This window comes from Adiantum capillus-veneris, chromosome 26 (assembly GCF_014529385.1).
Source record: "Adiantum capillus-veneris isolate H3 chromosome 26, ASM1452938v2, whole genome shotgun sequence".
Lineage (NCBI taxonomy): Eukaryota > Viridiplantae > Streptophyta > Polypodiopsida > Polypodiales > Pteridaceae > Adiantum > Adiantum capillus-veneris.
Window position 1 is genome coordinate 135,786,756 of NC_140956.1, and position 27,788 is coordinate 135,814,543.

The following is a 27,788-nucleotide window of genomic DNA, read 5'->3' on the forward strand; positions in this document are numbered from 1 at the left end:
TGTGAACAGAGTATCCAAAACAGTTGTACTTAGGTTTGGATATGCACAATTTCAATGTCCCTAATAGAGGATCTTTACCCTACGCTACCCATCACTCTTTTATGAACCCACTTTGCCGACAAGCCCACGCAATGATTAAGAGAGCCGAGTTTCCTTGTGTATTTAAAGAATTAGTAATAATATTAAAATATTTAAGTAGTTGGTTTGTAGTAGCGCTTCAATGGAAAATAAAAAGGCTCTTTCAGGAAAAAGAGAGTATTATGAGGGTTTCTATTTTCTTTTACCTTGTTCCCAAGCGCTATTAAGTAATATGATCTTCTTCTGCAAGAGGAGTGTCACCTTCTGAAAGTCCACTACCTTCATCTGAAAACATGAAAATTACTCCACCATGGCAAAAAGACTTTCTGGCTGCATCAGCCATTGCTGCACCCACATTGGAATGACCTCTTTCCCTCTGATCAGCTGCATAGATGTGCTAAAAGTTGTCCCCAAAGAGTTGGTCTAACAGTAAGGCTTTGGCTTCTCAGCCTATGGGTTGTGGGTTGAACACCCCCGTTGGGTCTCCTCTAGAATGGACACCTTGTGCTCACCTGGTGTTCATGTTGCTAGGGCTCTTGCCCTTGATCACTCAAGTGCATCCTCCTCCCGGGGTGGGTCACCCAAGGAGGCGGCTCCTAGCTTGTTGCTACAAGTTCTCTCCATTCTTCCCAGTACATGTGGTGCATTAGTTAGGTGGCCGTGATACCTACGTGTGGCTCTTGTCCGATGGTACGTCACCTGAGGAGGAGGTTCCTAGCTTGTTGCTACGAGTTCTCTCCGCTGTTCCCGGTACATGTGGTGCATCAGTTAGGTGACCATGGTGATACCTACGAGTAGCTATTCCTGATGGTACGCGACCCTTGCCCGACCATGTTTCATGGCTAATTTTTGCAAAGGATAAGCACCTCCCCCTGTGGGCACTCTAATGTGTTGTTTTTTTTTTTTTCTGAAGTGTCGTTAAAAGCAACAAAAATTGAAGCTTCCACCTCAAGTCCATTTTTGCCGCATGTTTTAAAGCCTAAATGCAGGCTCTTCATCTCTAACTGTAGTTGCATCGACGATTATTGGAACTAGATCGAGTTGAACTCTTTGCCTGTGATCAGCTACATATATGTCTCTAAAAGAGACAAGAGTTGAAGCTCCCTTATATCTGATTGGGCCATGTGTTTAGTTGCGAGCTCTGCACCTCTCAAATAGTAACAAACAACCAGCAAAGCATGCAAGATGGAGACATCCACACAACAGCAGCTTCAATATCATGGTAAATATATCGAGTAGCGACTCTGCACGTAAGGTGTGATGGTGCATGCACTTGCGAGGACCAGTCTTTCATTGTGCATACAGTGCCTTCTTTAACATGCTCATTAAAGAAGCCTCGTGGAAGGCAACACAGACTTTTGTTACATCCTTCCTTTGACATTATCGAGAAACGCAATCGTCAAGAAGAGTGTTACCTAGTAACTGTCCACCCACTTCATCAGAAAACATAGAAACCACTCCATCATCAGCATCAGGCCACCAAGATTTTCCTGAGCGGTTTGGCGACATCATATGAACTCCCTCTTGGTTCTCCTGTCTGTGATCAGCTGCATATATGTTGCTAAAAGAAACATAAGTTGAAGCTTCCTTCAAATCTAATTGATCTGCATGTTTAAATGCCCACATTGCAAGTTTTGCATCTCTCAAACGGTGACAAGCGCCCAATAAAGCATGCCAAATGGCAGCATCAACACAAAATGGCAGTTGCAGTATCACTGCTCCTGCTTTGTCTAATTGGCCGGCACGGGCGAATAGATCCACCATGCATGTTAGGTGTTTTAAGGTTGGGTTGATGCCAAATTCTTGTATCATTAGCTCAAAGTACATTTGAGCCTTGTCTAATTGGCCTCCGTGACTGCACGTATTGAGCACTGTGGTGAAAGTGACCAAATCCGGGTCATACCCTTTCGTTACCATTTCATGCAATACATTGAGCATGCTGTCATCCTGTCCAAGCAGGGCGTATCCAGCAATTAAAGCATTCCAAGAAACTACGTCCGTAACTGAAAGCCTGTCAAAAGTTTCTCGCCCCTCCATAGCTAAACCACAATTTGCATACATGTCTACCAATGCACTACTAATTGTGGAATTGTCTAGCCATCCTCTTTTTGTGATCTCAGCATGCAGGTCATGAGACTTGTCTACAGCTCCTAGGCTGCCACAGGCTTTTAGCATGCACACAAAACTAACCACATCAGGCATGATGCCTTCAGATTGCATCTGGTCAACACAGTTCAGGACTTCCTCACCAAGCGCGTGCTGAACATAACCCGTAAGAAGTGCGTTCCATGAGACCACATCACGATATGAAAGCTTCTCAAACACTTCTTGTGCTTTCTTGATCAGGCCACACTTGGCATACATGTCCACCAGTGCAGTGCCAACATGAACATCTTTTTCAAGCCATTTGGCCTTCTCAATCTCAATATGTACTTCCTGGCCCTTGTCTGCCCTTCCTATGCTGCCACACGCCTTCAATATACAAACAAAAGTAATGGCATCTGCAGACAGGCCTGCTACTTGCATCTGCTCAAAACAACTCAATGCTTGTTCTCCTAGTCCATGCTGAGAATAGCCTGCAATCAGGGAATTCCAGGAGACCACATCTCGAATCGCAAGTTTATCAAACACTTCTTGAGCTTTTTCAAGCAAGCCACATTTTGCATACATATCAATGACGGAATTAGAGATCATTAAACTCTTCTCCATTAATCCCTCCCTCAAAATCTGATTGTGGATTTCTTCACCCTTGTCTATGGCACCTGTGCTGGCGCAGGCTTTTAGGACACAAGCATAGGTAACCGCATCAGCAGACAAACCTTCTACTTGCATTTGTTGAAAGCAGTTAAAAGCTTCCTCACCATGCACATCTTGTGCATGCCCTGCAATGATTGAGTTCCATGAAACAGAATCCCGAACTTGGAGCTGATTAAAAATGTCCTTTGCTTTCTCAGGAAGGCCACATTTTACATACATAAATAATAATGCATTTGCAATAACAGCATGTTTCTCAAGCAATCCCTCTCTTAGAATTCTGGCATGTACATTTTGGCCCTTGTCGAGGGCCCCAACACAGCCACAAGCCTTTAAAACAGAAACAAAAGTTATTGCATCTGGAGAAAGACCCTCCTCGTCCATTTTCTCCAAACAGTTTAGTGCTTCTCCACCATGTCCATGTACAACGTATCCAGATATTAGTGCATTCCATGAAACTACATCCCGCTTTGGCATCTCATTGAACAGTTCTTGTGCTTTCTCATATAGGCCACATTTGGAATACATACCAATCAGAGCATTGGAAACTACAGGATCTTTTCCAACCAGCTTATCTTTAGCCATTTGGTTATGTAACTCTTGGCCCTTATCCAGTGCTCCTAAGCTGCCACAGGCTTTCAAGACACAGGCAAAGGTTATTTCATCTGGACGGAAGCCTGCAAATTGCATCTGCTCAAAACATTTCAGAGCTTCTTGGCCTTGCATGTTCTGTGCATATCCATCAATGAGAGCACTCCACAGCATTGCATCACGAACTGAAATCTCATCAAAGACATCTTGTGCTTCTGCCATCATGCCACATTTAGAGTACATATCAACAAGTGCAGTGCCAACGACTATATCTTTCTCCAATAATCCATCAATAACAATCGCAGCATGGACTCCTTGACCCTCATGCACAGCTTGTATGCTACTGCAAGCTTTCAATATGCCAAGAAAGGTGACTGCATTTGGAACACAGCCAGCTTGCTGCATTTTGTTGTAACACCTCAATGCTTCCTCACCATGTCCTTGCAGGACAAACCCTGTCATGAGCGCAGTCCATGTGACGACATCGAGTGTTGAAAGCTCATCAAACACCCCTTGTGCTTTTCCAAGGAGGCCACACTTCACATACATATCCACCAGTGCATTGCCAATCACTCGGCACTGCTCTACCAACCCCTCCTTGACAACCTGAGCATGTATGTCTTGGCCTTTGTCTAATGCTCCTAGGCTTGAACAAGCTTTCAAGATGCAAGAAAAGGTGACTTCATCAGGAAAAATTCCCTCCTTTTGCATGCGTTCAAAACAGCTAAATGCTTCCTTATCATGCTTGTGTCGAACATACCCTGCAATTAATGCATTCCATGATACTACATTTTGGATAGAAAGCCCATCAAATGCCTCTTGTGCTTTTTTGAGTGCACCACATTTTGCATACATGTTTACTATTGCACTGCCAACAAAAACATTGTCCTTAAATATGCCTCTCTTGGCAATGCTAGTATGTATTTGAATGCCTTGACGCAAATCATGTCTCTCTGCACAAACTTTTAACAATTTTACAAGAGTACTTGGCGCACATGTACCAAGGTCAATTCCCTCATTGCCACTGACCGTGCTAACCCCTTCTTCCTTTTTCTCCTCGTCCTCATTCTGTTGTAGCTCATCAACCACCTTTTCCTTGCTCGTGTTCTCCTTTTGTGTAGAGTACTCTGCATTGTAATACTCGGGTGATCTTGCCTGCACTTCAACATGCAGTTCTCGTAATGGTATGCGCCCTGCAACTTCTAGCTCTTCTTGAACCCAACATTTTTTATTGGAAATACTATTGGTAGACAAAGGATCCCTGGTGCTGACCACAAGCTTTGAATCTGAAAATTTCAAAAGAGATGCATTCATCTTCAAATTAAACTTCTGAAATAGATTAACGTGCCAACAAGCAAAAAATGATATCAGCCATGCTACTTGGCTTACAAAAATGCAGAAATAATGAGCCTGCAGATGTGCATGTGTGTGTGCACACATGCATGGCACTCTCTCTCTCTCTCTCAGAAGATTCGAGCCATACTCTCTCGACATCCAGAGTGCAGATGAGGATGGATCCTCACCATTTCTTCCATCTTTGTTTCTCACACTGTTACATCCAGTTTACCGGGTACCTATTGTATCAGCTGCTACACCCACGTAGTTTTAGATTGTAGTAGTAGTAGTAGTATTTTGTTCCACTTCTAGTTCTTTTGTACCCAGACATGGTATTAGATTCACTATTTTGTAACTGATTGGTCTCATAGGTCATTTTGGCCTTTTGAAGACGTTAATATAACATTTCATTTCATTTCTCTCTCTCTCTCTCTCTCTCTCTCTCTCTCTCTCATCACGCCATCTCTCTCTCTCTTTACCATGCTTTCGTTTAGGGTTTGCTGCTGTATTTTAGGGTTCGCGACCTGTTTTTAGGGCTCGCGACCTGTATTTTAGGGTTCGCGACCTTTTTTTTTTTTTTTTTTTTTTTTTGGGGTTGTTGGACAAATCTGCGTTTTAGGGTTTACTGCATTTTCTGCACTCTAGAAACATCAATCCTCTCTTCTCTCTCTCTCTCTCTCTCTCTCTCTCTCTCTCTCATGTCATCCCCAACCTCACATATGGCAACAAGCAAACTCAAATATATGCTTCACTCCAAACGAATTTCCATCATTGAATTGGAAATGAAAGCATGGAGAAAAGAGATGGAAGATTGGAGGAACGCGAAGACCGTTTTCCTCCGAGAAAATGAAGAAAAGGAGAAGAGGTGGAAGGACGAGAAGGATCATCTTCTCAACAAGATCACCACGTTGGAGAATAGCATTTTGGACCTCCACAAAGAAGTGTTGGAAACACGGTCAAAAAATGGGCTTGAAGAGGGGGAATTTCAGCCCTCTTTGAGAGAAGAAATTGACATCATCAATGAGGAGAAGAAGTCATGGGCCGCGGTCATATCCGAAACGCAAAAGAAAGTAGAGGAGGCCGAAAAATGGATTGAGGTTGCCAAGAAAGGGAAAGGTAAGGAAGCTCCTTGTACACCCACTCTTATCAACATGACCCTCGAAGAGGAACAAAGGAGGATGCGGGCTCTACATGTGAGGGTAACCGGCCTCAAGGACATAAACAATGTGGAAAAAGAGGTCACAAGCCTCACATCAATGATGGGGGTGGAGAAGCCTTCACACACAAAGGCATGGAGAGTGGGCAAGAAGAGTGAGGGCCCCGGAGAATCTTCAAAGAAAAGAGCTCTCATACTACGCTTCCCTTCATTGGAAGAGAAGAAGGAATTCTTGAGGAAGAGACCTACTCTCAAGAAGACAGGTATTTTCTTAGGCGATGACCTCACTCTCTCACAACTTGCGCATATGAGAGAAGTAATGCCCGAGATTCAAGCGGCAAGGGAGAAGGGGAAGATGGCCTTTTACAGAGATGGTCGGGTGGTGATTGTAGAGCGGCGCTCTACATGACGGTGCGAGACCTATGGGACCACATTGAGGATGGCGACTTGGAATTGTAATGGGTCTATGAGGTTGGATGTTGGTGCCTTTGAGGACAGTTTCAGAGACAAGGACATTGTTTTCTTTTCAGAGACTCACCAGGCCCCTGGCCAACTGTTGCCACATGTGGTGGGATACAAATGGGAGATAGCCCACAGAACAGTCACGAGATCTGAGCATGGGAGTAGAGGTTCAGGAGGAGTAGCGGTGTTGTTTAGGGAGGAGCTACAGCCACTACTACATATTGTACGGAGAGATGATTAGGCTAGATACATGTGGGTGAGGCTGAGAGCTGGCACACGTCGATTTCTATATATTGCTATATGTTACTTCCCCCCCAGTACGTCAGTATATGCTGTATCCAGAGGGCAGTCGCCTTTCTCAATTCTAGATGATGATATATGGGAGTTTTCTAGGGATGGTGATATCATCCTCCTAGGAGACTTCAATGCTCGAACGGGCAACTGTCAGACAGTCTTCTACGACACTTCAGATGAGATGCTTAGAGAGTTGGATGTGGGTGAGCTGGGGTTTGACAGATGCTCACATGACAAAGAGCAGACTGAGTATGGGAGATACCTCACGGAGATGACGACTACACATGGGCTAGCCATACTTAATGGCTTACAGCGGTTTCCTGGAGCAGCAGGCTTCACATGCTTTCCACACAGACATGGGGCCAGTACAGTGGACTATGTTATGACACAGCCGAGCTTTATTCCTTGTATTCAGGATTTCACAGTGGGAGCCAGACCAGTGGGCGTAGCGGTGGATCATGCTCTCTTGACACTGTCCGTATCTTTTCAGTTTAGTACAGCCTAGAAATCACGAGGCAGGTCACACACCCGTTATACATTTACACCAGAGACTGACTCGGTTTATACAGAGGCGATCTGGGATCGTCTATGCACAGTTGCTCCAAGCCTCTCAGTAGAGGAGTGCACTACTTTTCTGACTGAGACACTACATGATGCAGCATCAGAGGCATACCCACACACTCAACCGGATCGGAGGCGACATTCTGGGAGCATGCCCCAGAATAGTTGGTATGATGAGGAGTGCAGAGAGATGAGAGCCCAGCTTCAGAGGGATCTTCATTTAGGAGTCATCACCTACAGACAGTCGCGGATTGCTTTCCGGCGCCTTGTGCGAAAGAAGAAACGAGCTTACCTGGCCCAGATGGAGCGAGACTTGTATCAGTTGTTCTTGAGTAGAGACTCAGGCGAGGCATGGCGACTCTTCCATGAGCACTCCCCTCCCCCAGTGATTACTTCTCCTGATGTGTGGGGCCAGTATGCGACATCGTTATATACGGTTCCTGGGCAGGATCCCCTTCCAGATCCTACAGAGCCATGTCCACCTACGAGCACCTTCTTTACCACTGAGATGGTAAAGAGAGCCATTGACAGGATGAGGACCAGGAGGGCTTACGATCATGACGGTCTAGTAGCGGAGCACTTTATACATGCTAGGGATATGCTGATGGAGGTTCTTGCAGTGTTGTTCAATCGTGCCATGTGTGAGGGATTACCTGAGACTTGGAGGTTGTCTACTATTGTGCCTATATTCAAGGCAGGTGATCCTACGGAGCCTGGAAATTACCGCACTATTATGGTTGGACACACACTGGCACGATTGTATGCATCCATTATTGAGCAGCAGTTGAGTAATTGGGCAGAGGGTGAGGGTGTACGGGCAAAGGGACAGGCAGGTTTCAGGAGGGGTTTCTCCACTCTTGACCATATTCTGACACTCAGAGCTATCATTGAGGAGGGCAGGTCACATGGGAGACGGATTTATTGTAGCTTTGTGGATTTCCGCAAAGCATTTGACATGGTACCGAGAGCTTGACTGATGCGCAGACTGCAAGAGATGGGGGTGCCCACAGTGTTGATTTGGGGGATTATGGCTTTATACAGATCAGTGATGGGACATGTACGCACCCCAGAGGGGATATCTGACTTAGTTCACTCCACTATCGGGGTGAAACAGGGTTGCCCATTGTCTCCTACTCTATTTGGTATGTATGTTGATGAGGTGTCTGATTACATTGACAGAGAGGGTGATAGAGGTGCCCAGCTGGCAGGGACGTGGATCCCATTGTTGTTATATGCTGATGATATTGTCTTGATCTCTGACTCACCAGAGGGTATGCAACGACAGTTGGATGCATTACACAGTTTTGCAGAGGATAGTGGATTGTCTGTAAACCTTGGTAAAACCAAGGTCATGGTGTTTAACACCACACCGCAGTGGATCAAGAGATCGGCACCGACCTTCACGTATGGTCAAGAGATTGTGGAGTATACAGATGCATACACTTACCTTGGGATAGTCTTCACTAGGCCGAGGTTTTCTTTGGGGAGAGCAGCAGAGACTAGACTGACCAGAGCTTATGCGGCCTTGGGAGGCTTGGAGAGGATGTGTTCGCAGGTTCAGTTCCAGGAACCTCGGACAAAGTTATGGCTCTTTGATACTTTAGTAGCCTCAGCTATGATGTATGGGGTACAAGTATGGGGACCTTCTGTAGGCCAAGATGGTTGGAGACGTATGGAGAGGCCCTTGGTATCTATGATCTCCCGATTGATTAGAGCCAAGGCCTCCGTACCTCACGCGATCATTCGAGCAGAGCTAGCTGCCCCCCCCATGGAGATTGAGGCGCTTACCAGATCAGTGTCCTTTGTGCATAGCCTATGGGATACTACTAGAGACAGATATGCTAGACTGGCCCTTGAGTCTTCCAGACAGTTAGCTCTACAGGGGGACACTTCATGCTGGTATGCACAGATGACTTCATGGTTTCAGACGCATGGCTTCACCATGGACAGGTTGCCCCCTTTCCAGTATTCTCTTCAGGCACCCTCGCTGTCTCTTACACGGGTGGAGATCACTAGACTCATTCGTCAGGACCTGATCCAGCTCGACACCAAGAGGACATGGATAGAGCCGCCTCAGGAGTTGAGCACGAAGATGGCTTTCTATAGAGAGCATCTTCTCCACCTCACAGGAGATGGGTTTGTGATTCGACCCAGCAACATGGACACACATATGTCTCATGGTTTGCGTTGTGCCATTGGTCAGATACGCACATCCTCACATCAGCTCGAGATTGAGACTGGTAGATTCAGAGGGATACCAGCAGACAGCAGGATATGCCGATTATGCCAGAGAGAGCCAAAGACAGAGTTGCACTACATATGTCATTGCACAGTGTTCTATGAGATACGGGGGCGTTTCCACTGCTTATTCAGAGAGGGTTTTGGTCCTCTATCTAGGGTCATGAGTTATGAGGATCAGAGATGTCTTGGACTATATCTACTTGAGTTACACAGGTGTAGAGACACTTTACTGGGGAGAGCTAGAGAGAGGCAGTCCTAGAGACACATTACAGATTTCTTTTCACTAGATATGGGACAGCCAGAGGAGCAGCCACCACTGCAGAGCTCGTCCCACACTCATTCGACCACTACTGGCACTCTCATCGACCGAGCATTGGAGCTACAGAGATACAGACGACCGCGACTGAGGAGAGGAGCTACACAGCATCGACGGAGACTACAACAGAAGATTCGAGCCATACTCTCTCGACATCCAGAGTGCAGATGAGGATGGATCCTCACCATTTCTTCCATCTTTGTTTCACACACTGTTACATCCAGTTTACCGGGTACCTATTGTATCAGCTGCTACACCCACGTAGTTTTAGATTGTAGTAGTAGTAGTAGTATTTTGTTCCACTTCTAGTTCTTTTCTAGTTCTTTTGTACCCAGACATGGTATTAGATTCACTATTTTGTAACTGATTGGTCTCATAGGTCATTTTGGCCTTTTGAAGACGTTAATATAACATTTCATTTCATTTCATTTCTCTCTCTCTCTCTCTCTCTCTCTCTCTCTCTCTCTCTCTCTCTCTCTCTCTCTCTCTCTCTCTCTCTCTCTCTCTCTCTCTCTCTCTCTCTCTTTCTCTTTGTAACTTTCGGGTCTCATAGGTCATTATGGCCTTTTGAAGACGTTAATATAACATTTCATTTCATTTCTCTCTCAGAGCTCATTTGGGGGGTCATGGCATTATACAGGTCAGTAATGGGGCATGTACGCACCTCGGAGGGTCTATCTACACCAGTTTACTCCACTATTGGGGTGAAGCAAGGCTGCCCACTCTCTCCTACTCTATTTGGTATGTATGTGGACGAGGTTTCTGACTACATTGAGAGAGATGGTGATAGAGGTGCACAGCTGGCAGGGATATGGATTCCACTATTGTTATATGCTGATGATATTGTGTTGATCTCTGACTCTCCAGAGGGGATGCAACGTCACTTGGATGATTTGCATAGGTTTGCCCATGAAAGTGGTTTGTCTGTCAACCTTGGTAAAACCAAGGTCACGGTATTTAATACCACCCCACAGTGGATCAGGAGGTCAGCACCCGCATTCACATACGGCCAGGAGACAGTGGAGTATACAAATTCTTACACTTACCTTGGAGTGGTTTTTAGTGGACCAGCATTTTCATTGAGGAGAGCAGCAGAGACTAGATTGACCAGAGCCCATGCAGCATTGGATAGATTGGAGAGGATGTTTTCAGAGGTTCAGTTTCAAGAGCCTCAGACAAAGCTCTGGCTCTGACACTTTGGTGGCTTCTGCATTGCTCTATGGAGCTGAGATATGGGGACCTTCATTGGATCATCACGGGAGGACAGGTCGCACTAATGGATGGGGAGACATGGAGAAACCTCTGGTCTCTATGATCTCGCGGCTCATTAGAGCCAAGGCTTCAGTATCACGTGCCATCATCCGAGCAGAGCTAGCTGCCCCCCCACTAGTGGTTGAGGCACTCACCAGATCTGGCTCCTTTATATACCGCATGTGGGAACTCCCTAGAGACAGATATGCCCGCCTTGCACTTGCGTCCTCTCAACAGTTAGCCATGCAGGGAGATACAGCATGCTGGTATGGGGAGATGACATCATGGTTTTAGGCGCATGGGTTCAGCATAGACAGATTGCCCCCCTTCCAGTACTCACTGGATGCACCCTCTCTGACTCTTACACAGTCCGAGATCACCAGGCTCATCCGCCAGGACTTGACTCAGCTAGTCACCAGGAAGACATGGATACAGCCAGTACATGAGCTGGGCACGAAGATGGCTTTCTACAGAGAGCATCTTCTCCAGCTTATGGAGGAAGGTTTTATGTGACGAGGCCCAGATACATGGACACCCACTTGTCTTATGGGATACGATGTGCTATTGGCCAAATACGCACATCTTCACACCAGTTGCGGATCAAGACTGGGAGATACAGCGGAGTACCAGCAGAGGCCAAGACATGCCCCCTGTGTGACATGGAGCCTGAGACAGAGTTTCACTACACATGCCACTGCCCCGTCTACTACGAGATACGAGGCCGCTTCCACTGCTTGTTCAGAGAGGGATTTGGACCACTCTCCAGAGTCATGCGGTACGAGGATCAGAGATGCCTGGGTTTGTTTTTGCTCGAGCTGGGCAAACACGGAGAGAGCCTGACGAGAGGACAGGCTAGGCAGTCTCAAAGACAAATCACAGACTTCTTTAGAGCAGACCCTCGACACCCGGAGGAGCTACCAGCACAACAGAGCTCGTCGCCTTACACCAGAGGCACACTAATCGATCGAGCGACCAAGATGGGGAGATCGAGACGCCCACGACTACGGAGGACTACACAGCATAGACGGAGGCTGCATCAGAGGATCCAGATCACTTTGGCCCGACATGCACGACGCCCGGTCAGACTACTGACCATGGAGGAGATTGATGAGATCCGCCAACGACCGATGCTGGATCTCTTGTGATTTAGCTATCCCAGCTAGCTGCTTAGTTCACACCTAGCAATTTAGGATTCCATAGCATAGTATTTTTATTTTGTCATTTTGTTACTTTTGCTACTCTGACTTTGTATCAGATCCACCACATTGTAACTTTCTGGTCTCATAGGTCACTTTGGCCTTTTGAAGACGTTAATATAACATTTCATTTCTATGTGTGTGTGTGTGTGCGGTGTGTGTGTGTGTGTCAGAGTGATGACGTGGCATGACCACCCCGGACAGAAGATGACAACATGGCAGACTACGCGCAGCAGTACGAATTTCCGCATATTGCACTGACATGCTGACGTGGCAGGCTGTACGGTTTTTCGGAAATTAGGCTAGCTGCTTTTCAGGAGTCCCCAACGCTAGCTTTTGAGAGCAGATGCTTTTGGGTTTATAGATTTTGAACTATATGCTTTTAGGGCTCTGCTTTTGAGCATCCCTTGTAAGTTTATAAGAACCTCTGGGGCCTCACTATGGAGAGCATCTGGACGCAGAGTCTGAGAGTAGAGGTCCCTCGGAAGTTGTAACTTTGCTCAAGCATTTAAATTAAAATATATGTTGAAACGGACACCACGTTTTGGGGCCAATACCTCTGGGCACGGAACTACAGCGGGCCATGTCGACTAAAGTGTGAGAAAGTTGTGAAGTATTTTAAGTGATTCTCTCGTGTGTCGTGCCAGATTTACGACTTGGGGTGCCCAAGTCTTGTAACAATGTTACAGAATCGTAATGCCCAGCTCAAGGACTTTCCATGTGTATGTACAATTGTGTGGGTTCATGCGCGTATGCCGAGGTAAGAGCCTCTTGTCCAGGTACTGGATTGCTAATTGTTGTACTGGATTGCTAATTGCTGATCCTCCGCACGTACAGGTGAATTCGGAGAGACTTCACGTGAGAAATCTCGTCCGATTCAAAGGGCAAGTAGTCCTACAAGTGCAAGAGTACAAGGGCTTGCCCGAAACAGTAAACACAACATGTTGTGTATTTTTGCGGGTTTTGATCCCTAATACCCCCAAGAGCTTCAGGGAACAATGGGCTAAATCAAGAAATGGGAGGAGGAAAAAGCCACACAGGTGGACGGTAGTGCCCTGGACCATGGTAAGAAAGGCCCTGGGCGCCAAAGTCGCACGAGGAAGGCCTCTCTGCGCTCCCTCATGCGGTCGGAGCTACCCTAGAGTCTCTGGACTGGCCCTTGAGAGTGTGCACCAATTCCAGCCAAAAATCCCGAACAGTCTTGGCCGGGGGGACAAGACGAGCCTCAAAGATGCGAAAGCAACGGGCCCGCCAAATGAACCAGAGTGTCAGGCCGCAGATGAGCTCCTAGCACATCTCTCGCTCGGTGCACCACTCCTGGGGGGTTAGCTCTATGGCTAGCTGGAGTGTAGGTCGACCCCCCTGGATAGCTATCATCCTGCTGGTGGAAGCCACCTCAAACTGGAACGCAGGGCCCGCAAGTGTGGACCAAGCTGCAGCACCCCAAGTGTACTGTCGGGCTGTGAAGTGAGCGGGCATCAGACAAAACCCAAAGCCAAACCTGCTGTGCCATGGGGCAGTCCCACAGATAGTGTCACTGACTCTCCAAGGGGTGACCACAAGCTGCACAGACTGCCGAAAAGCCACTGTGCACTAGCCAACTCCCAATTGCTATAGCTCTGTGTGCAACTAGCCACTAGAACAGAGTGGCTCACCTCGGCTATCTCGAGTCCCACAACGGCGCCCAAAAGTCTAACAAAAACTCAGTTGGGAGACCCTCCTCTGCTAATAAAATGCTGCAACAGGACGAGCCTCTCTCCATGTTGCCAGTATGTGACGCCCCAGTCGAACAGTGTACTAAAAGAAAGGGATCGCACAGTGGTCGGCTGAAGAGGAGTCTCTCCAAAACCACTCTCCAAGGTCCCACTGCACTCGTGTCAGAGGGCAGCTCTCCCAAGCTCAAAGCCTCCAATGGCCTGACTCAAGACTTGCTACTCGTATCTTCTGAAAACAACACTCTGCAACATGTGGAGCCTCTACTGAGATTGTGAAGTCAACGCTCGCCCTGGATCTCCAAAAACATGGAGGGTACAGACTCTGAGCAAGCACAAACTGCAATGAGGAACTCCAATCGCGTGAAGACCCCCATCCATCTGGGAGCTACTGTCTGTAGAGGAGTGAGCCACTTAGCTGGTAAGGCCTTTGTGATGTCTTGGCACATGCTCTGCACCCCTCTTATGCCCTGGAGCTAGGTGCTCTTAATCTCCTCTGGCAAAGCTGAAAACTGAAGTCAATCGCCTAAAGTGCGTGTTTGACCCCTTGCCATGGGACCCCAAGAAACATGAGGCCTACTACCAACCAAGTGGCCTCTTTGAGTGCTAACCATGGGTTCCAAACAAGGGACTGTCTCAAATGCTCCTCCGTGCAAGTTGGGTTGGTGCTGCTCCAGGCCACGCCACAGCTGCTCCCAAGAGCGAAGCAGACTCACAGCGAATCGATCCTCCAGTCTCCTGCTCAGACCAACTTTACGCATCTCTGTAAAGATCCACCTAATGGATGGAGTCCAAGGGCCTCCTGTATGAGGCACTCGAGCTCTCAGCGGCAGTAACTCCTTCCAGGGCTCCTCCCCTGGAAGCAGTCCTCTAACAACAAACTTCCCAAGAAGGGCTCTGCTCTGTTGTGCTGGGTCTAAAATCTCCAACCCCCCTTGAGAACATGGTAGAGTGATGACCTGCCAAGCTACTTTGGCCCTGGCTGATTGAGTATCATGCCCTTACCAAAGAAAATTCCTGATCAGCCTCTCCAATTGGCTAATACAAGAACTCGAGAAGATTCTGCACGACATAATGTACCACATAGTAGCCAACAACACTTGGTTGGCCACTACAACTCTGCATGCCAAAGAGAGCCGAGCTCCAGTGTAGCAACTTCCTCCTGATGGACAAGAGGAGTGAGCGGTCTACTGCTCAGGAGACAAGTCCATGTGAAACGAACACGCGAAGTGGATCTCCTGGCTACACAGATCGCCTACAAACAGGCGTCGGACGAACCACCCGACCATAGCCACCATCCGGCAGCTCCCTTGTGCTAGGGCCAGCATCCGAGGACGTAGGCGTGCACCTGTAAGACCAAGAGTCCCATACCACCCGGCCTCACCTCCTCGAGGTGACCTCGTGCACTCCTGGCCTCGCGAGCTAACCACTGGCACTCTACTAGTAAGGGTCGATAACTACAAATGAGGTCTTGGCCTCCCTTGTATAATAATGGCCGGCCACAATGACCGAGTTTACACTACGTCCGCCTGGACACTAGACGCCCATCCCGACGACGTCTAGGCTAGATCCCCTCTCTTGTGAGCGAGACATAACATACTTCCCCCCTTAAGAACCATTGATGTCCTCATAGATGAAGTGGGGATACTGAGTTTTCAAAGCTCTAACTGAATCCCAAGTAGCAAACCTTTCAGATCAACCCTTCCATTTAATTAAGTACTCGTCATAAGCCTTTTGGCACGAATGACAGGTACGATGATCTAAAACTGCCTCTGATTCTCGAGGAATATGTTCAGTTTGCATATCTTGCCATACATTTTCCTCGATAGGCACAACAACGTAGGCTTCGCCTAATTTTTCTCTGAGGCGGTTGACATGAAACACCGGATGTACACTACCATCCGAAGGAAGAGCTAGTTTATAGGCAGCTTGGCCAATCTTCTTTGTGACCAAGAATGGACCACAATATCTAGTTGAAAGCTTATAATGCTTTCATGTTCGCATAGTCTTGGAATCCTCGGGTATCTTCAGATAGACCCATTGTCCCACATCTACAGTCCTTGGAAGATCTCTTTTGATTAGCATAAGTAGTGACTCGATCACGAGCCGTTCTTATACTATCCTTGGCCAATTTGAGCATTTCTTGCATGTCGTACAAGAAATTACGAGCTTTGCGTTCCTTACTTTCTCTAAGCCAACAGCAATCGGGGATTTAGGCTCGAATCCATACATCAACATGAATGGACTAAATCCAGTAGCAAAATGCTTGCTACTGTTGTAGGCAAACTCTAATTGTCGAAAATACCTTTCCCAATTAGACTGCCGGTGAGAGACGTAAGCCCTCAACATGTCCTCTAACGTATGATTCATCCTCTCAGTTTGTTTGTCCGACTCAGGATGGTATGAAGAAGACATACTCAACTTCGTCTGAAATTACGAGCTTGGCGTTCCTTACTTTCTCTAAGCCAATAGCAATCGGGGATTTAGGCTCGAATCCATACATCAATATGAATGGGCTAAATCCAGTAGCAAACTGCTTGCTACTATTGTAGGCAAACTCTAATTGTGGAAAATACCTTTCCCAATTAGACTGCCGATGAGAAACGTAAGCCCTCAACATGTCCTCTAACTTCTGATTCATCCTCTCAGTTTGTCCGTCCGACTCAGGATGGTATGAAGACGACATACTCAAGAAGATGAGCAAACACATCTCGCCAAAATCGGCCAGTGAACTTAGTATCTCGATCATTGATGATATCCTCTGGCAGACCATACAGCTTGTAAAGCTGATCGACAAATAAAACCGCCAGCTCATGGCTTTTTACTGTCAACTTCGTTGCAGCAACAGATTTCCCCAATTCACGCTAGCTTGCTGACGTGGCAGATTGTACGGATTTCCTGGTTTTGCGCTGACATAATGACTGGACCAGATGCTTTTGAGTTTGAAGGATTTTCATGTAAACTGCTTTTGGGCCCAGGGCCTTTAAATATGAGGCCATGGACTCATTCTTTGGCTTGCTTCTGGACGAAGGTGCAGAGGATGGAGTACCGGCTTGTACTCAGTTGTTGCAATAGAAAGAAAAACCGAAAGGGGCGCCAAGGTTTGGGGCCAATACTCTCTGGGGTGGAATTCTACCACTCCATGTCGCGTATGCTCTCTCTCTCTGTCAGTTTCAGTTGTTATTGAAGTGCTAAAGTCTGTTCAGTATGTTTTTTTCTATTGGCACATGGTGCCCGTCTTGTGACACCCGTACTGGCTATCCGTATCGTCTGCCACTCAGGAATCAGCGCATTATGCGGGTTTCCGTACACATTGCCACGTCAGCCTGTCGGTGCATTTCCCGCAGAGTGTGTGTGTGTGTTTTTATGTCCAGGGGCCTGCCACGTCACCAGTTTGTGGCAACGCAGGCGTGCACCTGTAAGGCCGAGCATCCCATACCACCCGGCCTCACCACCTCGAGGTGACCTCGTGCACTCCTAGCCTCGTGGGCTAACGATGGGCACTGTGCCCGTGGGGGTCGATAACCATAGTAGCTAAAATACGCGTATTTTATTTAGATACACGACGTCCCGTATTGAAACATACAATACGTCCATAGCAGCTAAAATACGCGTAGTTTATTTAGAATACACGACGTCCCATATCGAAACGTACAATACGTCTCATAGCATTTTCTATTCTAACGTTTTTTTGCTCAAAACGTATGTCTTTTTCTATATATACCTTCATAAGTTCAGAATAGTTTGAACTCACGAATTATAAGAGGGGATAAAGCACTCATAAAACTATAAAAGCAAGAGACACAAGAAAAGAAAAAAAAAAACAAAAACAAACAAAATAAATCACTTTTGTTTGCTACGAAACAAAATTAGATAAAACAAAATATTATTAACTTCAAAATGTTTTTAAAAAAGACATGCGTAAAATAAGATGACACAACTTACTTGGCTTAAAACAAGTACTCAACTTTAAGCAAAAGAGGATAAGACATCTTAAAAACTTAATCCTAGAAATCAAACTTCACACAACAACTTCTAAAGGAACACATTCGTAAGTCCTCAAGTAAGCTAAATACGAAATTGAAAAATGAATACTACTACAAACCTACAAAGAGCAAAGATCCAAACTTGACAAAATGTCTTTTTCTAGTTGATCAATTGGGTTTTAGAGCTTCATGGTGCTTGTTTATGTATACTTTTGTCTAGTACGCGTATTGTACACCGGGTATTAAACATCCCGTCCCGTACCGTAGCTGCTATGAATACGTCTCATAATGTTTTCTATTCTAACGTTTTTTTGCTCAAAACGTATGTCTTTTTCTAATTGATCAATTGTGTTTTAGAGCTTCATGGTGCTTGTTTATGTATACTATGGCTAAATATTGAAGAGTCATTGAGGAGGTCCATGAACCGCTTCATTTGTTCTTATTAAAGTATCATATCTAAAAAAGTTGACGCATTTTACTTTTTATTCTCAAAAATACGTCTAGTACGCGTATTGTACACCGCATATTAAACGTCCCGCCCCGTACCGTAGCTGCTACATCAATAACTACAATGCGGCCTTGGCCTCCCTTTTACAATAATGGCCAGCCACACTGGCCGAGTTCATACTACGTCCGCCCGGACACTAGACGCCCATCTCGACGGCGTCTAGGCTAGATCCTCTCTCCTGTGAGCGAGACATAACAGAAGGCCAACCTGACAGCCCAAGTAGCAAACTGTAGTCCTTGGGGGAATCCATCTGAAACCCTCATCTGGCGACCACTCAGGTATCGGAGCACTGCCAACCCAGAAAGCAATTGTCTTCCTCCAGTTGATCAGTGCACCTGACGTCCAGCAAAACACCTCAAGTGCCTGCTGACACCTGTGCAAATTGACCTCCTGGCCCTCCAAGTACAAGGCTGAGTCTTCAGCAAACTCAGCATCAAGAAGCTCATCTGCCCTAATAGGGAGCTCAAGGCCACTTAGGCCAACCTGCTGAGAAGTCAAGAATCTGCTCATTGCCTCAGCATAAAACAAGAAGAGAAAGCGGGCAAGAGGGCAACCCTACCTAGCCAAACGCGTGAGCAGGAAACGCTCCCCTCGGTCCCTTGCCAAGAGCACCTGATTGTGCACACGCCTGTAGAGAGCTGAGACACATTAACCCAAGCATCTGTGAAACCCATCCTGCGTAGAGTGCCTTCCAAGAAGTCCCAGTCAACTCTGTCATAGGCCTTCTCAAAGTCGAGAAGTAGTATCACCAAATCCTCTCTTCGGAGACGGGCAAGGGCAGACGCCTCCCAAAAAGTGAAGATGTTGTCAAGGATGCTGCGCTCCTTGACAAAACCTATCTGAATCCCATGTATAATGCTCTCAAGTAGTGGTTGAATCTTGAAACTCGGAGCCTTTGCTAGAATTTTGTAGGATGAGTTGAGGATGGTAATGGGTCGCCACTGCCGAATCCTCTCTTCGGAGACGGGCAAGGGCAGACGCCTCCCAAAAAGTGAAGATGTTGTCAAGGATGCTGCGCTCCTTGACAAAACCTATCTGAATCCCATGTATAATGCTCTCAAGTAGTGGTTGAATCTTGAAACTCGGAGCCTTTACTAGAATTTTGTAGGATGAGTTGAGGATGGTAATGGGTCGCCACTGCCGAATCTCATCCAAGGAGCCTCCCTCCTTGGGAATCAGGTAGATCAAACCCTCACTCATGCTGTCAAGCATCTCGCCAATGAGCAAAACGTATTGAAATGCGCTACACAAATCTGAACCAAGCAAGTCCCATTACTCCAAGAAAAAGAGGGGGGTCAAACCATCCTCCCCTAGACAACTTCCACGAGGAAGTGCTGTGTAACAGACTTCGACACTCCAAGTCAAGAATCTACCGCGACAGCACCAAATAACCACTTTAAAATAGTTCACAGTTCACAATTGATTTACACTGGCTCGGCGGAGTTCCGTGCCTAAAGATATTGGCCCCAAAGACTGGCGCCCCTTTCGGTATTTCTTTTTGTATTAATCTGAGTTCAAAGTACAAGAGTGCGGTTGGGTCTCACTCTCAGACTCTACGTCCAGATGCTCTGAGAAGTGAGGCCCTGCCCACTTATTTATTGGTACAAGGGATGCCCAAAAGCAAAGCCCCAAAAGCATTCATCTTTTAAAAGCTTTTAAATAAAGCAATTATCCAAAGCTGCCAATTCAGCCAGCCAGCGTAAAACCAAGATTTTCCGTACGGCAGTGCCACGTCAGCAGCTCCGCGTTTTGCACCGCGTTTTTCGAAAATCTGTATGGCCACGTCAGCCTGCCGGTGCTTGTTCGGGGTCTGTGTAACAGACTTAGGGTTTCCTCAAGGGTTAGGATTAGGGTTCCTGGTAAAATTAGGGTTTCAGAAGTTAGGGTTTCTCTGGCAGCCACGTCATCACTTTGTGACATACCCCCCTCTTGAAAGCATTGTAATCACCCCCGATTACGCCTGCAAAACAGACAGAGGCCATAAACCGTCTTAGCAGACACTGACTGTTAGCACCTACGTACTAGGAACACACATCTAGCACATGTACCAATCGACAGTCACATCACAGGACATCACTAGACATCACATGACATTCAACATTCATGCGGATCTTAGACCATGATTTATCGGCAATGTAGCTAGCAATCGCATCTAGATCCAGTCGTGTCACGTGACACATCCCAACCCTATGTGTCCGTGGACAAGCTACACCACAGCAGGGTTCAGTCAGTCCATTCAGTCTAGATTTAGAAGTGATCTGGCACTTTTGTGAGTCTATTCGTAGACCGTGCATGCCCAGTCACTTAGTATGGATGCATATCCTCCGGTTACACACAGCATGATCATGAGTATTTCCTTCAGAATCCATCAGATTCAATCAGGGGAATTTTCCAGTGCATTTAGCCTATTTTCCTATTTTTGGTTCTTTTCACTTATTATTTTTAAGTGACTTTCCAACAAAAGTAGGTAGGGCAATTTTGCTAAGTCAAGATATAAGCAAACCCAAGTTAGCACTTTCTGGCAGAAGAGGCAGCAGGAGCTTCCCGCTCAACAGGCAACTTCTCAGCAGTACCCCCCCAGCACCCCCAGCGTTTTTGGACCTCCATCTTCGTGGGCAATTTCAGCACTTAGCCTTGCCACCATCTCCCCACCCTTGGCGTTGCCTCCCACAGCATTTAGCATCGCCATAAGCCTTTTCTCTGGCGTTTTTCCCACAACAAATACAGCCAGCCATAGCGTTTTTACTAACGCTAGACAACCAGCAGATTTCAGCGTTTTTGTAGCGTTTTCTCAGCAGGTATACATTAGCCTTTGCAGCGTTTTCAGCAGGTGATAACAGCCCTAAAAACGCAGCCTGACAGATGCAAGACTTCAGCGTTTTTACCATCAGCATGACCCCCGCCAAATCCATCATTTTCAGCCATTAAGACAGCAGTAAAACAGTTGATTTCAGCCCAGAAACAGTCCACGAAATTCAGCCAATAGAAGATCACAGATTTCAGCCTAAGTCGTCGTCGTCATCACCGTCGTCGCCATCGGCATGGTCCCATTGCATCAGTCCATTGCATACGCATTGTACACCTTTGTGCAATCAAAGTAGACCACTCTCACCGACGAGAGTGGGGCCTTCGGAGGAGGGTTTTACAACATCTCAGTGTCGTATCTCTTCTCTCTCCTTCTCTCAATCTCATTCACTTGCACGCACAATATCCACTCACTTTGTTCGTGATCATAGCACTCTCCATAAGACGGAAGGCTCTCTCCTTCCCTAAGAACTAAAAGGAACCTTGAGCAAATATAGATCACTAATCTTGAGAAAATACAACATTCATTCCGCTGCACCTTACAAGTTGGGACCTCATCGATGCCTGATTGACTAACCCCTATTGCAACCATGTCTATTCAAAATCAATTAGACCAAATGCTGTTGTCATTTCGTCTATCAGTTCCTGCACTTAAAACAAGTCAAGAACAAATCAGTTTCATATTCAAGAATTCCATTTCATAAAGTCATACAGCAGAATACTATCAGCTCTCAGTATCCCTGAAGCTCAAAGAGACATTCAGTGACTTAGTATCAAAATCGACGCATATGTTGACAAAGGAGCGGAGGAACTCCCCTCTTGTGCATCCCACTGCACCAGATCTCCAGCCAAGCTGAATTCTGGGTTCCATTTGGAGTAGTCTATGCTAAACCAAAAGCTTCGAGGTAAAGTTTCACAATCTGAGGAGTATCTGCTAGGTCCTCCTCCTCCATCCACTTCGCATCCAAAGCAAGATAGTTCTTGAACTTAACCAAGAACCGCCTTCGGACTTTACCTTTATTCTTTGTGTCCTTATGTGCCAAAATCTGTTCAGGAACAAGGATCTCCTCGTTTTCTTCCACTTCGGGTTGCTCATCAGGCTCCCCATCATCAAGCACATCAGCTTTAAAAGTTTTCAAGAGACTCACATGGAATGCATTGTGAATCCTCCAAGTGTCAGGCAGTTTCAGTCGGAAGGAGACATCATTGATCTTTTCAGAGATCTGGAAAGGTAAGTAGTATCGCATACTAAGCTTTGGAAAAAGTCTCTCCTTTCCCTTCTGCTTTCTCAGGCATGCCTTCTCAAAACGTAAGAGCACCCAATCATCCTCCTTCAATTTCAAATCGCAACGATGGCGATCCGCTGCCTTTTTCTGTCGTTCTTGAGATTTCTACAAAGCCTCGCGGACCTTGGCAAAAGCCGTGTCTAAGTCGCGCGTATACTCATCCGCTTCAAAAATCTTATCTTTCATGCTTAGGAAGGGTGGAACCTTCGTAGCACCTTCAACAATCTCAAATGGCGCCTTCCCCATCGAAGAGTGTATCGTGTTATTGTAGGCAAATTCCACCAAAGATAGATGGTTTTCCCATTGAGTCTTTTGATCCGAGATATAAGACTTCAATAAATCTAAAACCACTAAATTGGCAATCTCAGATTGCCCGTCAGTCTGCGGGTGGAACGATGACGAGAACTGCAACCGCGTGCCAATGTTCTCCCAAATTGCCTTCCAAAGCAAACTCGTAAATCTGGGGTCCCTGTCGGAGACAATCGTCTCAGGCATGCCATGTAATCTGAAAATCTGGGCCACAAACAATCTCGCTAAGTGATCCGGCTTGACTGTTTCTTCACTGGAATGAAATGAGCCTGCTTGCTAAATCTGTCAATAACAGTCCAGATACCATCGTGACCACTTTGTGTTCTTCGGAGATCAAAAATGAAATCCATTGCAATACTTTCCAAGGGGCGGGTGGGTATGGGCAAAGGCTGTAACAATCCCTGTGCTTTATGCCTGTCAAACTTGACCTTCTGGCATACCAAGCAACTGCACACAAACTCTTCCACATCCTTCTTGAGTCTCGGCCAAAAGAAGTATCCTTTCATGGTGGTAGCGATGCCGCGGTGACCTGTAAAAGGTGGACAGTGGCATTCAGTCATAACCTTTTCCCAACGGCTGTGTAACGCACAACATGGTTTTTCTCATCAAGTAGCCATCCCGAATGGAATATCCCGCTACTGTCTCCCCATTCCGTATCCGTGTGAAAACGCTGCAAAATTTGTATATGTGGCATACTGGTCGACCATATCCTTGAAGCTCCTACGATGTATCGCGGAAATAGCCAGAACCAACGGCTCTTGAGACAAAGCATCTACCACCACATTCTTTTGTCCCTGAACATAGACAATCTGGAAGTGAAACTGTGACAGATGTTTCGCCACCGCATTTGCTTTTCCGATAGCTGCTTCTGTGACAAGAAGAAGTAGCGCAAACTCTGATGGTTTGTAAAGACAGTAAAATCCGCTCCGAGTAGGTAGTGCCGCCACTGAGTAAGAGCATGGATAGCCGCCAAAAGCTCTTTCTCAAAAATTTGTGTTGTCATTTCCGGCCTTGAGAACAATAGGCTCTCGTAAGCAATGACATGGCCTTCTTGCATTAAGACCGCACCCAGACTACGACCACAAGCATCACAATATACTTCAAAAGACTTTTGCAAGTCTGGCAGAGTCAAAACTGGTCCCGTAGTCAATTTCTCTTTCAATGTCTGGAAGGCAGTCACCTCTGTGGGTCCTCACGAGAAAGGGACTCCTTTCTATGTCAAGATATGCAAAGGGGAAGCAACCTCTGCAAACTTTCGGATGAACCGCCTGTAGTACGAACACAATCCCAAGAGGCTTCTAACTTCATGGACATTCTTCAAATCGGGCCAATCACGGATAGTCTCTATCTTGGCCGGATCCATTTGCACTCCTGCTGCTGACACAATGTGTCCCAAAAAGTGTATCTCTGGTAGGAAAATTTCACTTTTCTTTGCATTAATCACTAACTTGTGATCTCGTAATGCCTGAAAAACCTGAAGCAGATGATCTCTATGTTCTGCCTCATTCTTGGAGAAAACAATAATATCGTCAAAGAAAGTGCCAACAAATAGCCTGTACTCTCGAAAAATCCTGTCCATCATCCGGTTAAATGTCGCAAGATCATTGGTTAAGCCAAAAGGCATCACCAAAAACTCAAATAACCCAAAAGTCGTCCAAAAAGTTGTCTTGTAGACGTCTCCCGGTGCGATTCTGATCTGATGATATCCACTCTTCAAATCAATCCTGCTAAAGCACGAGGATCCCTGTAATCTGTCGAGTATATCATCGATCCTAGGAATCGGAAATCTGTTCTTGATGATGATTTTGTTGAGAGCTCTATAATTGATGCACATTCTCCAAGATCCGTCTTTCTTCAAAACCAACAACACTGGAAAGCAATACGGTGAAGTACTAGGCTGGACAAGACCCTTTTCCAAGAGGTCTTTCACTTGGTTCATAATCTCTTCATTCTGTGCTCGGCTCACACGGTAAGGTGGCCGGTTCGGTGGGGTGCTTCCAGGTATCAGATCAATGGTATGATCTTCAGGACGAGCAGGTGGTAACTCGCCTGGTAGGCCCTCTGAGAAGCAATCGGCGTGAGTGGAGAAAATCTTGGCGTTCTTTATCAAGTATAGACATATTTGTCCTATCCTCATCACTCAATTTTTTCATAAAGATCGGGTAAATAAACAGACTGGATTTCATTAATTTAGAAATGGCCGAACCCGATACAATAGGGACAGACTCACCCTTCAGTTTAATGTCAAGTACAATGGTTCTGCCCTTCTCTGTAGTCAATGTCGCTTTCCTCGCCCGATAGTCAACCACGGCGTTGTTCTTGTGGTATCAAGCAATTCCCAAGAGAACATCACAATCTTCCAAAGGCCTTATGTAAAAGTTCTCATGCCCCAAATACCCCTGACAATGCAACCGAAATTTGCCAATAGCAAGTGTAATGGCTACATCCCTGCCGGGTGCCGCTAGAACAGCCTCCGCAAGTTCATCCGATCGGGAGTGATCTCGAGCCACGCCGCCAATTCCGGTGAAATGAAGTTTGCCTTGGCTCCTCCATCAAAGAAGATCAAGGCCTCTTGGTCTCACTTTGCCCCAAGCTCGGCAAAGTTCTGTACTCTTGTCCATTGTGTTGGGATCGGTACCCACACAATCTGGAACCAGTCCTGTTTTCATCTTGCCTTTTCTTCCACGTTCCTCAACAGCTCTCGAACTCTCAGGCCTTTGTCGTCCTTGTCATTCTGTTCTTTCTGTGCCTTTTTAGGGCACTTCGCGGAGATATGTCCATGTTCCCCGCATCCAAAGCACTTCCCCTCCCTGATGAAGCGAGCTCTCTTCTGAGGAGTAAGGTTGGGTCGTGCATCCTTCTTTTCTGGGTTGCTCTTTCTCTTTCTACTTTCATTTGCTAAAGTCTGTTCGACTCGTTGTGTCATGACCTCATCGGTGGGGTAGGTCAGACTACCAGAGTGAATGGCAAAACCCCGTTTCGCATGACTCATTGACTCCTGAATAGAAGCTGACTTCTGTTCCAAGCAATGATCTCGGATCTCTATAGGTAGACCCAAGGTAAACCGCTCAATCTGTTCTCTGAAAGAGATCTTCTTGAATGAAGAGGCGGGTAGAAAAGAGCTCCAGAATCTCTCGCAATAAGCGTCCACTGTATCTTTCTTGGTCATCCGAAGATGGTTCCAAGCAGCTCGTATATTGCGTTCATACTTTGAGTCAGCCAAGAAGAAATAAAAGCTTCTTAAATTTCAGCCATTTAACTGGCGCAGTCTTGTTTAAAAGAAGCGTGAGCGTCCTCCCACGAAAGCGATGTTAAACTGCTATACAAAAGATAAAGCCTTCGAAGCATCTCTATATCCCGAAAACGTGTCAAATTTAATTGACTGTCCACCTTCCTTAAACTCTCAGACCTTCTTGCTTTTATCTTCCAGAAAGTCATATTGGTTGGCTTTATAAACATTCTTCTTCTTTGCATAAAAGTTGCCGCCGTCAGAGTCTGAACTGTTTGTAGACGAGTCCTCTGTAGAACTGTCACTCATTGGGTGAGATTTAGACTTCTTTGCCTTTTTCTTACCCTTTCCGAAGCGTTGTTTCTTGCTTCGCTTTTTGCCTTTGCGCTCTTCTTCGCTCGAGTCAGATGAGCTAGAAGAACTGTCAAAAGAAGAAGAAGAAGAAGAAGAAGAACTGGTTACTTCTTCAAATCGAAGACGCTTCTTCTGTTTCTTTGCCTTTTCAAATGTCGACTGATGACCCAAATAACCTGGAAAGTCAGTGCCTTTCTTCTGCTTTTTGCCGTGCTTTTTAGCTTTATTTTGCGCGTCAAAAAGCTGAGCAATCCGTGCATCAACCACCTCTTCTAATTCCTTCTCTGAATACTTCTTGTGAGCAGAAGGTTTCTTGTGAGCGGGTTTCAGGGGTGGTGTTGTGGTTTTCTGCCACTGCTCGTGCACTTCCTGAAAAGAAGTCTCGCTCATATATTTTGCAAATATTGGGTCCTTCACAAAATTGAGCATCATCTTTGTTGCATCGCCGATCAATTGACGACGCTCCATCTCTCATCGCTCCACCTGAGTAGGCCGAGGCGGGCCATACTCCTTGCCGGAATCTTCGTTGTGATCCCTTCCCGCATCTGCGGATGCAGAGGGAGTCGACTGATCCTTGCGTGAAGCCATAGATGCTGCAGAAAAAAAAAATGGGATCGGATTTCCCGTAGAAGAGAAATCGGCCGTGCTCTGATACCACTGTAACAGACTCGGACACTCCAAGTCAAGAATCTACCACGACAGCACCAAATAACCACTTCAAAACAGTCCACAGTTCACAATTGATTTAGACTGGCCCGGCGGAGTTCTGTGCCTAGAGATATTGGCCCCAAAGACTGGTGCCCCTTTCGGTATTTCTTTTTGTATTAATCTGAGTTCAAAGTACAAGAGTGCGGTTGGGTCTCACTCTCAGACTCTGCGTCCAGATGCTCTGAGAAGTGAGGCCCTGCCCACTTATTTATTGGTACAAGGGATGCCCAAAAGCAGAGCCCCAAAAACATTCATCTTTTAAAAGCTTTTAAAATAAAGCAATTACCCAAAAGCTGCCAAGTCAGCCAGTAAACTTCAGCTAGCGTAAAAGCAGGATTTTCCGTACAGCAGTGCCACGTCAGCAGCTTCGCGTTTTGCGCCGCATTTTTCAGAAATCTGTACGGCAATCCGTACATCCTCCACGTCAGCCTATTGGCGCTTGTCCGAGGTCTGTGTAACAGACTTAGGGTTTCCTCAAGGGTTAGGGTTAGGGTTCCTGGCAAAAAATTAGGGTTTCAGCCGTTAGGGTTTCTCTGGCAGCCACGTCATCACTTTGTGACACTGTGAGGGCCTCATGGAGCTTCTCTAGCTGGAGAGGAAGCTCAAGTCTCTGTCGCATATCCTTGGTAACAAGGCAAGGCATCTATGTCCAAACT

At 46.4% G+C, this 27,788-nt stretch overlaps 1 protein-coding gene across 1 annotated transcript in view; it reads right to left on the reverse strand.

Annotated features, from left to right (window-relative positions):
* Positions 1-939: 939 nt before the first annotated feature.
* LOC147424247 (pentatricopeptide repeat-containing protein At2g03380, mitochondrial-like) overlaps positions 940-27,788 on the reverse strand; it is a 59,170-nt gene continuing 32,321 nt past the window's right edge. The window contains exon 2 of the mRNA XM_086501296.1: positions 940-4,709. Coding sequence (XP_086357422.1) covers positions 1,459-4,709 — 3,251 coding nt within the window. The 3' untranslated portion in view covers positions 940-1,458. The remainder of the gene's footprint in view (positions 4,710-27,788) is intronic.